Genomic DNA, 18,439 nt, shown 5'->3' with positions numbered 1-18,439 from the left:
TCTTCCTTTAGTGAAACAGGAAGCAAGATCAAAAGATCTGAGTGAGGATGAATTTAATTTTGGAAGTTTAAGGAAATGGTATGATACAGTCATTTAGGAAAGTGGGAAACTGAATGGACTAAGGAAATACCATAAGAGCAGCATTAACGGCATATTTGATGATGAATTTAAATTGAGACCAATCAGCATTGTTTTGTGTTTCTCTCAGGCTATAGGCATATGTGAGAAAATGATAATGATGAATGACAAAATATAAATTAGATAAGTAAGCAAATAAGGATAAGGGTGATGAAAAATAGTGAAAATATGGCAGTTAATGGACTGAAGGTCCTGGTAAGACTGAAGAATTATTGGAGTTGGAGTAATAGAAGGAGTGAACTAGAAAGACCAGAGATGGTGACTAATGAGTGAAATGCTTGCAACTGAGACAATGAGAGGATATAGTTATTATAAGTGATAAGGTCTACGGTATGAACATAGGAGGAGAAAGCTGAGAGGAATGGAGGACAAGATTATTTTTAATGAGGAAGTTAGAAAGAGAGTTATAAGGATCTTCCACGTGAAACATGAAATCACCAAGAACTAAGACAAGGGGTAGTAGTGAAGAGAGATGAGCCAGGTACATCTCTTATGATTTAAATTATGATTGAGATTATCTGCACAATTCAGGATTCCTACATTAACTTTGTTCCTACTACATATTTGTGGTATGCTGTGCCTCTAAAAACAATTTGCTGTTTACTTCCGCAGTGCAGTTGCCTCCCATCAACATCATAGAGAAATATCTATCTGTTCTCAAGAGAGCACCTTCAAAGGACACAAGAAGCAAATGAATTCCCTACTCTTGGCTCTTGAAGTTTAACATTCGGGGCACAATAATGTTTCCAAATACTAGAATTATTGACTTCTAACTATATTCCAAGGTTTTAGAAACAGGAGATACAGTGGAAAAGAACAAAGAAGTGTCTAGTCTAGTATCACAATACATGGCCGGTATCATCAGCACTGCTTATTATGTTCCACTGAAGCTAGGTTTATTTAAAATTGATCAAATATTTATTAGGTGCTTATTTTGTACTTTTATAAAAACAATGAGCAAAACAGATATTGTCACTGCCTTCAGTGAGCTTATAGTATAATTTAGGCAGTACCAAAAACAATGAAAACAGAACAATTAGAAGGTCTACATTGGTAACCAAAAAAGGTAGCAAATATATCTTTTTACAATCTCAAAGCATATTTTTCCTGCCTTACATTAAAAATAAGAAAACATGGCTTCAGACTACATCCATTTGTTTTTTTTAATTAATAACATAAGGCAGTCACAAAACAAATTTTCCTTAAAACTCATTAGAATTAGTAAACTAAAGCTTCCTTCCAAGCAAAACTACTGCACACCAAAGTACTGTAACTATACATTAAAAAATTACTAATCCAACATAAAAAAATGAAAACAGTGTGGTGGGATCAAGAGTGCTTTCTATTTGCCTTAAAAACTATATTTTTCCAATGTTATAATGTTTGTGCAATAATTAAAATTAGGGTTAAGAAATAAAAATAACTTACCCTTCGGTCAGCTGCTACTAGTCTAAATTCCTGTAATAACTTGCCAAAAAAAGATCTTTGTGGTTTTCGAAAAAGATGAATTGTCCCCTTTAAAACAAACAAAAATATACATATCAGCATTTAAATATCTAATCATCTCCATAGTTCCCGTAAAGTGATATAGTAATAACAACTAACATTCACTAAATGCTCAATGCGTGCCAAATACTTATTCTAGACACTTTACATGTACTTATTTATTTCATACAATAATCCTATGAGGTGAAAAAAATTCTTAGTAAGTTTTCCAAGGGCGCAATGCTCGTAAATGACTGAGCAGAAATTCAACCCCAGGCATTTTGCTCCAGGCCACACTCTTTTAAATGGATAAGGTAATTTTGAACCAGAAAAGCAAGGTTTGTTAAATAGCTCTACTGGAAAGAAAATAGTACAACTTACTTTATCAAAGGTTTATACATGAAAGGCTTGGCAACTATTAGTAAAGTAAAACCTCTGAGGTTCCCTCTTAGACATTCAAAGTATTGAACATCCTAGGTAGCCTCCACGGCTCCTGCTAGGACATAGTATGAGGCCAGCTGAGAAAGGGCCTGGCAGTGGGATTACCAATGGGAGAAGGGACTGAGTGATGACTAGAGTGGGATTTGCTACTCAAGATCAGGAAGCCAAAAGCCTTAGCGTAAAGGAGGGTTCAAGTACATATGAAAATTTAGCTTATGATTATAGCAGTATCCAACATCAGTGGGAAAAATGAGTTATTCAATAAATGGTGTTTGAAAAATGGTAACGTTGGATCCTCACTGTACTCCATACTGTAATTTTTTATTACTTTAAAATTAAAATATCAAACTATAGAGTATTTAAACTATGAATGTATAATTTATGATCTTGGAATTGGAGAAGCCTTTTCTTAGTAAGACATAAAACCAAGAAGCTATGAAGAAAAAAAGTGACCAATTTTACTATATACTTTCATGCTGAGAATATAATACTTTAAAAACAAATGGACAAACAAAAATCCTGGAAAGATAAACTGTGAAAAAAAAATTTATTTTAAAAGTAAAGTAATTATTTCTAGGAAAGAAATCCTTCATAATTTTCATTGGTCATACATAATAATTTGATTGCTAAGTGCCATGTACTTACATATTTGGGTTTTAACAAAATATTTTCCTAGATGGTAAAGGTCACAATCACCATAACAATCATCCTACATTTCTACCTCACTAAAGTTGGCCATTTTGACTCAAACATTCAAATGGAAAGTAACAGAACTGGGTATTAAGAATGAAAATGTGAAAAATTCTCAGATCCTATTCAAGCAGAAGCATGACTTTCTTACAGTTAGCATCTAGGAGCATCTCAGTAGTTATAAAAAGGCATGGTTCATTTTTTCAAAGCTTAGACATGTTATTAGTTGCGTTGAGACTCAGGAAAGGCAGAAAATAAGGCTGAGCTCCAGAAATCTGGCATAAGAAACAGAGCAGAATGTTGATTGTTGTTGAGGCCAAGTGATGGCTACACAAGGGCTCATTATATATTCTACTTTTGTATATGTTTGAAATTTTCCATAATAAAAAAGTAATAAAGTGAAAAATACTTTAAAATGTAAAAATAAAGCATCAGAAAAAAGTGTTACTAACTTTGGCATCCAAATAAGGACCAGTGCATGTGTAACCATAAGGCTCTCAGCCAATTCAATTGAAAAGGAACAATGTACCATTTTCCTCTGAGATGTTAATACCAATATTAATGAGTATAATTCAAAAGAATTATATGTGGGTATTTTAGTCCCCAAAACAATTCTGCTTATTACTGTTACCAGTGGATATCTTCTAACTTCAATCCACCTTATTTAAGTTATATTAAGTTTCAAGTTAAGACAATAAAGGATTTCTATAAGGCAAAGGGCCATTTCTGATGTTATTCTGATACTGGAAAAGACAAAAATCCTAACGTTCACAGCATTCTTTCCAAAATTATATAGTCTCTCCATAGCTATCAGGACAAAGTCCAAATTTTATAATCTGTAATTCAAATGACTTAGCCTCAGTTTCTTTCCAGTTTTATTTCTTGCTCCGGATAGGAATCTTCAACTCCAACTAGACCAGTATACCTGTGTTTCATGTTCATACCACTCGAGAATGAAAAGGCCAAACTTGCCTAAGCCAAGCTCTAACAGCCTTATAACATTTAGCAAGTTACTTGGCCTGTTTCTTCATCTGAGAGTAACACATACTAGGTTATTAGAGTAACGGAGGAAGTACTTAATTGTATGTTCCACTTCCTACATGAAGTCTTCCTGGATTATTCCAAACTATAGTGTTTTCTATGCCACTTATTTTGTAGTTAACCATGGGATAGCCTTCATATTGTCATCCTGGATTGTAAGTTAATTTTTTAGTAACTTCTCTAATGACAAAGGGCTATATTTCCTTTAAATTTTCTGAGATAGCACTGTGCTTTGCACATAACATGTTTTTAATAAATAATAATGGACTCACCAAGTTATTGTAGGAGGATAAGGAGGCACTTAAATGAACCTTGAGACATGGCAGAAAGGCTCATAAAGAAACTAAAGAACATGTAAGGGTTGCGCTGATGACGGGGTTAGGAGATGGAGAACGATTCTGGCAGAAAGACCAGCATGTACAAATAAGGTGTAAAGCCTAATTCTTAGAGCGTGATATGCAAACTGTTCACTGTGGCTAGAATATGGATGTACGTATATGTACAAAAAAAGTAAGAAGCTTGACTACAGATGGCTTTGTGTGCCATGTTAAACAGGACTTACTCTTGGAGGCTATAGGAAAAAAATTGAAGTTTTTTTAAGCAAGAGAGTGGCATGGTCAAATTTTAGAAATTTAACTGGCTACACAGTGGTGAATGTTCTGAAGAACATAGCTGGGAGGTATTTGGTCAGGCAAAAAAAAAAAAAGCAAACTTAAACCCATTTTCTGTGTGTAAAGCAGGGATCACATAAAGAGTATGTGACTATGACAATTGTTTTTGACCATTCAAGGAAAAAACTTAGCAGAGTGACAATGGCTTAGGCACAGAAACGCGGTCCTTTTCAACGTAGGCTACCCACAAGAGATCCATGAATTTTTCTAATAAAATGGTCTCTAGCTCTTTTGACACTGAAATCACAATCAACTGATTATCTTTAGCTAAAATTCAGAGTACATACTTGATTTCCACAGGCATAAATAACGAATTCCTCTAACAAAATTTAGATTTAACGCCATATCCCCCAAACTGTTAAGATACACTGGGATCTACAATGGCAGAAAAAAGCTGCAATAAGATGTCTGACCAACACCTTGCCTTGCTCCACAACTCTGGCCTACCTGCTCTGCTGTATCAGCCTGGCATTCAATAAAACCAAGTTATACATGCGAGTGTCCACTTCAATACCCTATTGATAACCCTCTTTATTTGTGCCAGCGTTTAGGGTCGCTGCAGTAAGCATCACTGTTTCGGTTGCTGTGCACTTGTTTTTAGATCTTTTGTTGGTACTGTAGTCGCTGAAGCCTGCAAGACTTATTTCTTCTATATAGAGGAAATCTCACCACGGGGAAGCGATAAACTCGCCGGAGCTGAAAGCTCGGCCTGGAGCCAGCCCGGAATCACAGGCGGCAAAGGAACAGAATGAAGGAGCAAGGGGGAATCAGAGCTCTGGGGAAATCTTTTGGACGCCAGCCGCTTCTTCCAGGGTACCGAAGCACGACTCGACGACCCCACCTCTTGGCAGCTGAGGCATTTCGAGGCCACTTCAAGACGAGAGAAGGCAGTAGGTATCACCTACGACAATAACCCTCATTCCCTCCGCCAACTCACCATGATAAGGAGCGGCACGGCCCCCGCCGGAAGACGCTCTGGGAGCTGGTAGTTCCCTGGGGCGGAAGGGGTGGGGCGTCAGAGGCGGATTGGCTGCAAGTAACGCTGAGGCGGAAGTGCGTGCCCCGGGCCCCTGTTCCTGCCTCACCTTGGCCACCGCCCCTGCGTTCTATAGAGGCGAAAGCAGCGGCTAGAGCGCCGCGAGCCTTCGGAGGAATAGGTCGCCTGTTAAGAGCGGAAGGAACCGGTTCTAAACCACAGGTTGCGTTGAGCTTATTGTATTTAATCGGTTTCAATATGTGACAGTTAGTATGACCTTGCCACTCTTGAAGATTACATGCCAGTTGTTTTACGAATGCTCCTGGAGTAATTTCGGGGTATGCATCTTTGACAGGAATGTTACAAAAGTGATTATTGTATTTTCCTCATTAACCGTATTATGTGAAATTTGGCCCATTAATGATAACTTTCGATATTAGATTAAGGTGGCATTTGCCAGGTTTTTCCACTACAAAGTCACTCTCTAATTAATATTTTGTGGGATGTACTTTGAAACCATGTAAATATTCTTCACACTTTCAAAGTTTTCTATTTATTTGGACATTTATACTGGCTCATGTCTTTTGAATTTTATGTGATGGGTTATAATCCTTTACTATAGTTAATTTTGATGTATAAATTTGTCCAGTGGGAGCCAACTCCAATCAATGATTCATCCTCATCAGTCTTTGAATATTTCCCTTTCCTGGTACCAGATATTACAGGTTCATCATACATGTTCTGTGCCCCAATCCTGGAATTGGCCATTTCACCAATGAGCCCTGGTTCCTTTAATGGATGTTATAAACTGATATATCCTCCTAAAATTCATATGTTGAAGCCCACATCCCAATGTGATGGTATTTGGGCATGGATCCTTGGGAGACAATTAGGGTTAGATGAGGTCATAAGGGTGGAATCCTCATGATGGGTTTAGTGCCTTTATAAGAGACACCAGAAAACTTGCTGTCTGTCATGTGAGGACACAGGAAGAAGGTGGCTGTTTGCAAGCCCGTGCAAGCTCTCCCAAGAAACCAAATAGGCCAGCACCTTGATCTTTTGATTTGCCTACCTTCCAGAACTGTGAAAGTAAATTTGTTATTTAAGTCACCCAATCTGTGGTATTTTTGCTAGGGCAGCCCAAATAGACTAAGATTTTGATACCAAGAAGTGAGGAGCTGCTTCAAAAAAACCACCTAGAAAGGAGGCAGCTTTAACAGACCAAGACTGGAGAATTTGGAAGACAAGACATGGGTGTTGTGTGTGGTCCTTGCTTTTGGGAGTGTAACTGCTCCCAGGTCTCTCAATGGAGAAAACTAGGGAATACATGTATGTGGATACATACACACATATTTACATTTATATTTTTCTCTAAAATCATGAATTCATACTCTTAAATCCAATTCCAACCCAACCCCACGTTTCATTAGTTCTTACCCTTTCTGTATTAAAAACTCTTGTATTTATAACCTTTCTGTATTCATAATTCATAACTTTCTGATAGTGAGAAATGTCTCCACTATCGTTAATATATTGACTTATTTGATCAGGTTTCCTGTATGTAACCAATGTGCAATCTTTCCTGACACCTTCCCCCTACCTCGTCCCCCACACTCTCCTCTCTCTGCTTGAGCACTCAGTCCTTATTCCAGGTTGTCCCTGCTCACCATGTGAATAACTTCATCACTCTGTCCCTAACACCCCGTAACAAGCTGCCCATCATTGTAGATACCCTCCTCACCCCACTTGGTCTGACATCCCACTTTTGGGCCACCATATGCTCACTCTCCCCACTGTGACCGTTTTAAACCACTGTGAAATAGGCCTGAGACTGTTATCTGTAGAAAGGTCTACTTGCAAGTTTGGCTCTTGACTGCCATCTGGGAAACGGGATTTGGGGGAAGTTTCCCACCATTCACTAACACAGGCCTAACACTTCCACACATGTTCTCATAACTTTATACTAGAGGAATTAAGTGCACCTGTGTGATTGTACTGGAAGGTGGTGCTTGATTTCCTCTGGACTTTTCCCTATACCCTTTTTCCCTTTGCTGGGTGAGTTTACAACATGTATCCTTATCTGTCTATTTTATGTTAATACTATACCACTTTGTGTACAGTAACCTTATTTCAATATAATCCCATTTACTGCTCTTTCGTTTTGTGCAATTTTTGTTCTCTATTTTACTTCTACATATCAATACCAGTGTTAAAAAAACCAATATTTAGAGAAATTAAGAAAAAAATTTCATATTTACTGACATATTTCTAAAGTTTGTTCCTTCCATGAGATACAGGTTCCCATTGAGGATCAATTTCTGACAGCCTAAAGAATTGTCTTAAAACCTTTTCTATATCAGCATGCTAGCAACATATTCTCATTAGTTTTTGTTCATCTGGAACAGCTTTTACTTTGCCTAAATATTTTGACTATAGAATGTTAACTTTTCTTAATAACAAGGTCATTCCATCATTCTCTGGATGATGGTTTTTCCAATGAAATTAGCCATCACTTTCGAATGTAATGTCATTTCCCCTCCCTGGCTGCTTTTAAGATTATTTTGCTGTTTTTTGTTTTTTTTCTTTTGGCAGTACGATGTACCCAGTTGTGATCTTTGTAATATTTATTCTGCTTGGGGTTCAATAAACTTAAACCTTTAAGTCACTAGCTTCCAACAATTTGGGGACATTTTCAGGCATTACTGTTTCAAAATTTTCTTTTGCCCCATTATCTTCTCCTTCTAAACCTCAAATTACAGGTACATTAGACTGATACTGTTCCACAGGTCTCAACCCTCTGCTATTTTTCTCTGTGCTTCAGTTTGATAATTGTATTGGCTATATTCCAGTTTTCTTTCTTTTGCTGTGTTCAGTTTACTGTTAAGCCCATCGCATGAATTTTTAAATTTCAGACTGTTTCATTTCAGATTTTTATTTTTCATCACCAGACCGTTTAGTTTTTAATTTCTAGATCTTTGCTGAGAATCCCAATTAGTTCATCCTTCATCTTTTTTCCCCCTGTAAATTCCTTAACCTATTTTATTAAATTTTTATGGTGACATTGGTTAGTGAAATACAGTGTTTCAGCTTTACATTTTAATACTAAGGCATATATATATTTACACTGTGTTCACCTCTCAAAGCTTTGTCATCACATATTTGACCCCTCCCTTACTCCATCTACCCCCTCCCCTATTTTAAAGTTTTAAATTAATTTTCTGTTAATTCCAATATGTGGTTCATCTGTGCATCTGCTTCTACATATTTTCTACTGATTATGGTTCATATAATTTCTTTTCATGCTTAGTAATTGTTTATTGCCTACTGGGCTTTGTGGATATGTTGTAAAGACTCTGGATTCTGTCTTCTAAAGACTGTTGAGTTTTGTTCTGGCTAGCTGTTAAATTACTGATGGATAACCTTAATGCTGTGAAAGCTTGATTTTTAAGGTTTGCGACAGTGAGTTTCTTTCCATTTTTGCCACTGTCCTAAAGTACAGCCCTGAGTTCCAGGATGTAGTCCTTCCTCCTAAAACATGGCCCTTTTTGGGTTTCAAGGGGAAACCTGAAATGCAAACCTGTTAGTGGAATTTGAATTTCAAACTCTGTATTCCCCCAGCAGTTGCTACCTTTGCACAGTTCTTTAGACTTCATTTATTGTTTTATGCTGGATTCCTCTGAATATCACACTACGTAGGTACAAATTTGAAAAGAATTTGTAGGCAGATTTGGGGGCTTATATCTTTGAAGCTCTCTCCTTTTCAGTATTTCCCTCTAATTTCCAGCTGTTCTGGAAGTCCCAAATGACTCCTCAGCCCAGCAACTATATCACATTCTACTTGAATTCTATTTCCAAGCACACTGCACAATTGGGAAACTGCCCTCAGGGTAAAAGCTAGTTAATGTGGATCTCTTCTAGTATATGATTTTGTGCAATCTCTGCCTTTTTTCATTGCTCTCTAGAGTCTTCTAATCATTTTTACATTTTGTTCAGAGTTCATAATTGCTATTGGCAAGAAAGTTAGTCCAATACAAGCTACTCCTTCAATTACCAGGCTGCAACCTCTGAAATCTCAAAATGTTTTAAATTAAAAAATTAAAGGCAAAATAAAGTTTATAATTTATTTCCAACTCATTAGGATAAAACTCACTTTATGCAACTGAACCTTTTAATTCATTTCTTCTGAAGAAAAGTACAAAAGACCAGATTCAAATTGAGACAAGCATTTAAAGGAAAATCCTTTGACTCAGAGTCCAAAACCAAACTAAATGATTCATTCTACCAAAAAAAATTACTTTTTGTACAAAATATAAAGAATTTTACATTATAAAGACTCCTGTATATTTATTTAAATTAGAATTCTAGCTTCTGCTTTTCTTCCAATTCTTCCCAAGCACAAAGCATATTTTCAAGTCAGAAATATGATCACCTCAATGGGCAAACTGTTTTAGAATAAGCTTTTACACTTAAGAAACCTTGATAAGATGGTTTGAATTCTTTCCCTTGGCTTAGAGTTCAGTATATCAATAAGTTTTAATTTTGTTTACAAAACTCTGCCATATTAACATGAAGAGCACACTAAAATTTAATTTTAAGCATTACTTTTTAGGAAGTAATATGACACAGAGCTCAATGCAAAATCTAAAAGCTTGCAATCTAAGTCTAATATTAATTTGGACTACCTCAGCAATTTCTATCTTTATTGATAAAGACCAAATCAATCCCTTACACCTCCTATTATATCATCATACTGTTTTCATGGCCTTTCTAGGAAAGAAACGCAGCTTAAAAGTTGGTCATAGTAAGTCATAGAAAATAGTTCTTTAGTACTAAGCTCAACTTCAGTCTTGATCAGCAAAGTAAAATAACCTCTATACATGGATGGACATTCATATAATATAATTCTCTTACTTAATGTTAATGACAATATTAACTTAACTTTCACACCTCTTAACATTTGAAATCTTTGTAATTTAAACACTTTCCCAATCAGAATAGTGAGCTACAGTAAATTATTGCAGGTAGAATTATATTAAAGATTATATTTTGAAAGTTCAGTTTGAAGTAATAGACCTAATCAGTTATCCGAGCAGTAATAACATTAATCCTTATCTAAATGAAAATACAAAATATAATTTTATGTGCATTATTGAAAATGTTTTAATTTGGGATGTTCCTAATTCTTGTCACCAAGTTTATTTCATTTTGACTAGGAGTATTTTATAATTGATGTTTTAACATTTGAGACCTTAAAAAGACACTACTCATGACATAAAATATGCATGGTTCTGGCTTAAAATTTTTTTCTATTCATCTCAACCCTCATTTTTATTATCCATGGAGTTCTAAAGTCATGATTAGAAGAGACATGATTTAAGCTGTCTATAGACCCCATATGTTAAAAAATCATACATCTTGTATATTTAGATAAATCTTGAGCAAAGTAAAATTAAGAACATATGTCTTCATTATGTAATTCTTACCTAACAGAGGCAAGGTTTTAACTTTAATTCATCCTCTCAAGACCAAAGATATTTTTCCTAAATGAAAAGTCTTTGTTACTGCTATAAAATTATTCTTTCCACCCACATTTTACATAAAAGCACCAAAGAAAATATCTGTAAACAAACTTTTAACCAGTAAACTAAGGGCAAATATCCATTTGCCTTTATTACAATATTTAAAAGGCCATGATATGAGTCTCTATTTCCTACAATGACACTTTTTTAATAAAAATCCAGGCATACTTATACAAACAAGAAACATAATTACTGTACATTTTGAAGGAACAAAGGCAGATTAACAGACTAAAACTTTTTTTGTTAACAAAGTGAGCACAAGAAACCTATAAAATGTATGCAATGTATAAAAATCCAGTAAATTTTTAAAGTTTCATTGAAGGGATTAATAACTATAAAGAATAAAAGATGGTAGATCCACTGGCTTATCATTATCCTGTAAACAGTAAGAAATAAGCAATAAATTAGAAATGCCTTAGCTCCCAGTAATCTTCCCTTCTCTTGCACAGGGACAACTTTTACAGCTATTAAAACGGGTTTTCTTAAATATCAGAACAATTCTAGCAGAAAATAAATTCCATTAGGAATAAATTAACAGTCTATAATAGATTTCTGACAAACATTTAAAAAAAAAATACTGTAGGTCACATGAGGATTGATCTACATGTTGTATGACAGAGTGACTGAAAACTTCCAAACTCCTATTATATAGATTTGTTTTGTTGCTATCAATTGCTTTCTAATTGTTTGGTAGAAAGGTACTACAAAAATAAGAAGTAAAAAGAACATAATTGTTTAATGTCTGTAGATTTATCCAGAAAAAACCTTCAAAATCCTTTTTCCTATTATTGTTACACAGAAAAAAGTTTCATTTGGCACACGATTTGTAAAAAGAAAAGGGGGAAAAATGAAGCTTAGAGTGTTTGGCATTCTAATCATCCATAGTAAAGACAACAGTAGGAAAGAAAAATAGGAAAAATTACTATTTTAGGAAAAGACGTCAGAAGACAACCAACAGCTCTTGTGTCATCTACCATTTACTGTCTCTGGAATACTTTTGTCTGCAACACAATATACAGATTATTTACATGATTATATTGGTAAAGAAGACCAGAATCAGTTTTTACTGTGCTCTAACTTAACAGTGCCCATTTTGATAACCATGACCATCAAGGCAAGAAGGCCTTAAACAAAATATTCCATTTGCATTGTATATTTTATTTAAATTTGTGTTATGGTTCATCTTCTGGGATGCACAAATAATTATAACTCTGATAAGTCCTGTAAACTTAGGCTGGGTTTCTGTAGCTGATAACTATTCACTGAAGATGGTGTGTTTCTCTCTTGATAAGTAAAATGTTCTGCAGGCTTACAAAGGTATTTTCTTAAACAGTGGTATCTCCAAAGTCCTTGTTCCAACGTATGTATGCTTCTAAGGTTTGAGGGCTCACACTGCGTTTTATCTTTTTCAAGGATTCAGTGAAGTCAGATAATCGAATATTTCTCATCTAGATTTTTAAAAAGCACATGACAATACAAATGATAAACACATACAGTAGTTAACCCAATAATGGATTAAAGTAGTGATGCTGTTTATTAATGTTATAAAGATATATAGATGTATTCTTAGAAAATTATGCCAATCATCTTATTTTATATATTAGGTGAAGTTGTTACATAAAAAAATCTTACAAAAATGCTATACCAATATATATTTCATTGCTTGTGCTTAGTTTCTTAGGTATTAACATTTTAAATCATAATATTTTCCCATTATAAAAATAAGAAAATACTCATTATAGAAAATTTGACAAAATATACACAAACAGAAAAAGAATCACTCACAGTTCCACCATTCAGATATACAACCACTCCTGATCTCCAATTTTTTTTCTGTGTAGTTTCATGGAATTTTGAATTCTCAAGTCTCACTCACTACATACCCTAGCAAAAATTCATGCTAGATTTATTAGAAAGGAAAGAGGGGTTTATAAGCAATAAGCAGTACATGGGACTTAAAAAAATGTTATCTTTAACTGCAACATGTAGGATGCTTGTATCTGAAATTTCCTAATACCAATATTGCTTATAATGATTTTTTATATTTGGTTTTATTTACTGACATTGTAATTGTTTTTAAGCATGTAGAATAAAACAATGCTGAATAAATATATTTACCTAAGGATATTTAAAGGGCAAAATGGAGTTTAGCACAAAATGACCAGTATTAAAAACTGTCACTAGTAGATACATGTATATTTTGCCCCAAAATGAGAATTTAAAAGAGAACTTGAGATAAAATTTCAACAAGTGATATTTATCTGTAATCTTATTACTCTTATAAAATCCAGTCTCTTATTTCACATCCTCTCTTAATATCTCCAAAAGCACAGAATAAGAAAATCACCTACACTTGTTAACTTGCAGTCTAATCTCAAAACTCTTGATCAAAAAGGACATATTGATCACCATAATAAGCCCCACTTGTTTCTTATTTAACTGTAAAACACACACTGGGTCTTCCTAAAGCCCAAAACGTAGAATGATGATGAATATAATGTGGGTATTATCTACAATATTCCTGAATAAATTTGTTATAGAAATTAAGGTTTTAAAAGCTTTTGATGAAATTCTAATTTAAGTGTACAGTTGGTATATGTATACATATGAAATTTATAATGTATACATCAGGAAAAAGTAACCTGTAGCCAGTTCAGCAAAGAGGAAAAATAAAATGAAAGATGTCTTATTAAAATAAAAAATAAAGTTAAAGTTAAATTGGATACAAATTGTGTGCTTTAAAAACAAAGTACATTATATCCCAAATTTATAATTACCAATTTCCTATACTACCTTCTCAAAAACACAGAATTCCAAAAACAATTAGTTGACTTTCTATTCTTTTAAACTATAAAAGACAAACTGGGTATATCTCACCCAATTTGTATATATACAACAGTACCTGACAATACCCTTAGTTATTAAAATTGTACTGAATAATGACTGAAATTCTTGTATACAATTTTAGAAACCAAAGTACTTGTATTTCCCTCTCATCATAAATAGGACAGAATGAATTTCCTTACTCTCTGTAATAAAATGCCATTATTGAGTATTTATGTATTTTAAAATTATTTAATGGACACATACATTGTTCACTAATGCCAGACTGTTTTAAGTGCTTTATAAATATTAACTTATAAGTCAGAACTGACAGCTAAAAGCTACTACCAAATTAACACTAAAACCAGGAGTGGTGTGTGGAGAGGAAATAATTCATGCATGGTGTTTTGTTTGTTTTTTTAAATGCCTACAGCCCCTGGTCTTCCTAGGTGGTTTCCCATCTAAGTACTAACCTGGCCCACCCTGCTTAGCTCCCAAGATCAGATGGTCGTAGATGGTGCTTACTTTTTAGGTAGAAAAGTACTATCAGGTTTATGCTGAGTATAAGAACATTAAAAATAGATATATATTTATAGGATATTGTTAATAAATTATACTTAAACTATTTTTAAAAAACCCATAACACACTTTGGGAACCCAAATTATATAGTACTAATACATTAAAAAAATAGAAAAATGTGGAATTAAAATTATGAATCAGATAAAAAGGACTTGGAATTTATACTCTAAAGGTGAATTTTTAAGGTAATAGTAGTTAAACACCAAGGTGGATATGTGGAATTCTCTATTCCTAAGCTTTACTCATGTCAAATACACTTTAGGTAAACTAGACTGTTAAAATGGAAGAGTGGTTGCAAGAAATGTGAGGGCTTTCTTAGTAATATAGTTGATTAACCACCATGCACAAGATGCCTGAAGACAAAATCGAGTTTACTTAGAAATCTGAAGAAAAAACACTGCCATAATATACTCAAATACATTCATTCTCTATGTTAAGAGTTCACTGTCTCCTCAACAGCTGTTGAAACTTGAGTGGTAAAAAAAATATGACAGATAAGTTACAGATATAATGCAGGCTGATTTTAAAAGTGTGCTCACAGTTATGTTCATTCTACATATCCAAGTTTATATTTTATAGGTATTTTTTTTTTCAAAAGAAATGCTTCAGCATCTTATAAGAAAACCTACTATCTTAAGAAAATTTAATAAATTACATTTCAAAGGTAATTCTATTGCTTTTATAAGGAAGAAAACAGTATTGAAAACTAACGAAATAGAACATTGAGGGGTTAGTCTAAGTTATTTTCATAATGTATAAAATCTTCATTTCCTATAATGACTTAATGACTGTGTATATTTTTTCCATTACCAATGAACACCATGAGACTATAATCTGATAGGCTTCTATATATTGAAATGAAAATTTTTTTCTAGTTTCTAATCAAATAAACTACAAAATCCAGACAAAAGATCTGTCTTACAACATAGAGAACCAAAAGAAAGAAAATAATAATTGTAAAATAGTATACCTCACTGGCAGACATATTCTTCACTTGTTCTGGTTTTAGTTCTGTAAAATATAAAAGTCAGCCACTTAAAAAATTTTGAAGTTTAGCTAAAGAACAAATCCAAATATAATGATCTAAAAGTAGGTACTCAACATAAATCATTATATTAAAAGAGACATACATTAAGAACACAGATTATTTATAAATGCTAAGAACACTATTCCTTCTTAGGAGTAACTGGAAAATATTTGATTTCTTTGCATATTTCCCAAGAACAATAGATTTTTATAAATTAGAGTAAACTTAAAAGTAAACTTAATTTGTTCTTTACAAAAGGCATTAGCTTTTTTTTTTTTAATCTAACAACTTGTGTCTACTTCAGAAGATTGCTAAAATATTCTAAAAGATACAAACAAGCTCTTCCATAAGTGGCCTGAGGTGACCTCTGAAAATGGTTCACTATTCACCTGACCCAGAAAACCCTACAAAATCATGCAAATCAATAGGCTCAAATGTTCATGTTCACTTTAAGAATACTCGTGAAACTGCCCAGGCCATCGAGGGTATGCATATCTGAGAAACCACCAAGTATCTGAAAGATGTCACTTAACAGAAGCAAGGTGTACCATCTGTCGTTACAATGGTGGAGTTGGTGTGCCCAGGCCAAACAGTGGGGCTGGATGCAGGATTGGTGGCCCAAAAAGAGTGCTGAACTTTTGCTGCTCTTGTTTAAAAAATGCGGAGGATAATACTGAACTTAAGGGTTTATATGTGGATTCTCTGGTCATTGAGCATATCCAAGTGAACAAAGCGCCCAAAATGCAGCACGGAACTTACAGAACTCGGGGTAGATTAACCTCTACATGAGCTCTCCCTGCCACATAGAGATGATCCTCACTGAAAAAGAGCAGACTGTTCCTAAACCAGAAGAGCAGGTTGCATAGAAGAAAAAGATATCCCAGAGGAAACTGAAAAAACAAAATCTTATGGCCCAGGAGTAAATTTAGCATCAAATAAATGCTAATAAAGTAAAAAAAATATAAATGATTTATGCATTAGTTATTGTTTCTGAATCTACTATCTAAACGATACTTCATGCTTCTGGCAGCAAGAAAGTCTGACTAAAATCTGTTACCTAGAGTTTCTATATTCTCAAGGTTACATTTGTTATTCTCCAAAGCAGCAGTTCTTAATCAGTACCATTTCGCTGTAGGAGATGTGTACTGAAAGTTGCATGTTCCATGTTCTTTTTTACTGTCATAGCCAGTACTGATGCGTACCCGGGAGCATCACCCATCCACTGTTTATGCCGGCTGTGGACAAGCAGCTTAGAATATCTACTCTAAATTGAATACCTTAGTGAGTTCAATCTAATCTCACCTAACCTAACAATGATCAATTGTGGTATTTCAAATTCAACAAATTACCCTGAATCAAAACAAAACAATGAATGACATATCTTGCAATTCCTCAAAAGTTAACATATGATAAAAGTATGAATAGTTATATAAGTCCCCTTAGACACATAAATTTCAAGTGGTATTTTAACACTGAAATGAAAAGAGCCAAAAAAATGTTACAAACATTTTCCCTTATTTTTTTGCTTGTTTTAAAAAAAGTTTTTATTTGATTTTTCTTCTGCTTAGCTAATATAAAGAAGTGAAACTTGTTGTCTACAACAGGGGTCATGTCCACCGATGTATAGACTGTCTTTACATGGTTTGTGAACTGAAAATGGTTTCACACTTTTGTGGTTTTTGTTTAAAATATATATATGTATACACACACACACTCACACACACATATGAAATAAAGAGCATATGTGGCCCACGAGCCTAAAATATTTATCATAAGGCACTCTACAGAAAAGTTTGCTAACCCTAGAAACTACTTTGTATCAAGTTTTCCACTGATACAACTTTATTCCTTTCCTACTAATAGAGGTCTCTAAATAGGGACTTCTTAAATTTCTTGAGTGCTCTAATAAAGAGTTATAAACATTTCAAGCTCTGTATACCTACCTCGGATAGGACCCAGTGCTGCATCTTTTGCCAAAGCTGTTAGATCACTTCCTGAGTATCCATCAGTCATTCTGGGAATGGGTAGAAAGAGCAAATTATTTTCATCTTGGCAGATTTAAAATCTCCATGTAATAAGAGGGTAAAACCTAGTTTGTCTTTGTCATCAAGCAGATGCTGTGATTTGAGTTTAAGGGCACAGAAAGCCCACATGCTAAAAACAAACAAAACAGTCTACCACTGACTAATTATAATGCTTCAATTTTCAACATTAGAACCATTCCTTTAGATTAAGGCATACTGTATCTCCAGGAGGCTCCATTAAATTGTAAACATGTCCCGTAGAAGGTAACATTGGTAAGCCATTGCTGGCCAACTGATACATAACCACAATTCTCTATAAGTTAATGAGTCTCTGTGTTCAGGAAGAGCACACTGTTTTGATGGAATGAGGGCCAATCAAAGTAGATTTTTTTAAAATGCAGGACAGACAGGGTGAAGGAAGGGTCTGTGGTAGAAGACTGACAAAAACAGGCACACATGAATGGGATGCCACAGTGGAGCATCTTGGGCAGCCAAGAGTTTATCAAAGGGAACTAAGAACTAGAGAAGCAAAAAGGAAGCGGAAAATAAAACAGGGAAAGAAAGTATTTACCTATCATGTACTATGTTAAATAACTACACATAACAAACATTATTAGCAGAATTCTTTATTGGAATGACAAAGAAGGACCTCAGTATTCCCGAATATTGAACTTATTCTTTTTTTAAAGGTATCTGGGAACTCAGAATTTTTACTAAAAATACTAGCTACTCACATACTTGTTGAATATTTTAAATTACTTTATGAGATTTTTTCAGTGACTAAAATTCAAAACTACGTCTTCTATATTCAGTTTCTACTTAAGTGTACTGCTCATAAAAAAAGTTGAAGATGTAAAAGTTTTTAAAAATTGTGCTTAAAGATCAAAATTATATGAAAATATCTGTGTTGGTGTGGGCAGATATGAGATGTAAATTTTAAAAATTACTTTAATACCAATTACAA

General features: G+C 34.1%; 2 protein-coding genes across 5 annotated transcripts in view; both read right to left on the bottom strand.

Moving 5' to 3' along the window:
- SLC30A6 (solute carrier family 30 member 6) overlaps positions 1–5,502 on the bottom strand; it is a 31,186-nt gene extending 25,684 nt beyond the window's left edge. For 2 of the 3 annotated variants that reach the window (XM_016136061.2, XM_036224428.1), the window contains exons 1-2: positions 4,914–5,393; positions 1,567–1,653 (exon numbers count right to left, since the gene is read on the bottom strand). Coding sequence is in view for 1 of the 3 variants with exons in the window: in XM_016136059.2 (XP_015991545.2) it covers positions 1,567–1,653; positions 5,404–5,406 (90 nt within the window). In the remaining 2 variants the exon portion in view is untranslated. The other variant, XM_016136059.2, reaches the window with a different exon arrangement.
- Positions 5,503–9,549: 4,047 nt separating this feature from the next.
- SPAST (spastin) overlaps positions 9,550–18,439 on the bottom strand; it is a 44,225-nt gene continuing 35,335 nt past the window's right edge. For both annotated transcript variants that reach the window (XM_016136065.2, XM_016136064.2), the window contains exons 15-17: positions 17,395–17,465; positions 15,395–15,435; positions 9,550–12,469 (exon numbers count right to left, since the gene is read on the bottom strand). In XM_016136065.2, coding sequence (XP_015991551.1) covers positions 12,347–12,469; positions 15,395–15,435; positions 17,395–17,465 — 235 coding nt within the window. In that variant the 3' untranslated portion in view covers positions 9,550–12,346. The remainder of the gene's footprint in view (positions 12,470–15,394; positions 15,436–17,394; positions 17,466–18,439) is intronic.

Source organism: Rousettus aegyptiacus, unplaced genomic scaffold (genome assembly GCF_014176215.1).
Source record: "Rousettus aegyptiacus isolate mRouAeg1 unplaced genomic scaffold, mRouAeg1.p scaffold_m13_p_7, whole genome shotgun sequence".
Taxonomy (NCBI): Eukaryota; Metazoa; Chordata; class Mammalia; order Chiroptera; family Pteropodidae; genus Rousettus; species Rousettus aegyptiacus.
This window is presented reverse-complemented; position numbering and strand designations above follow the sequence as displayed.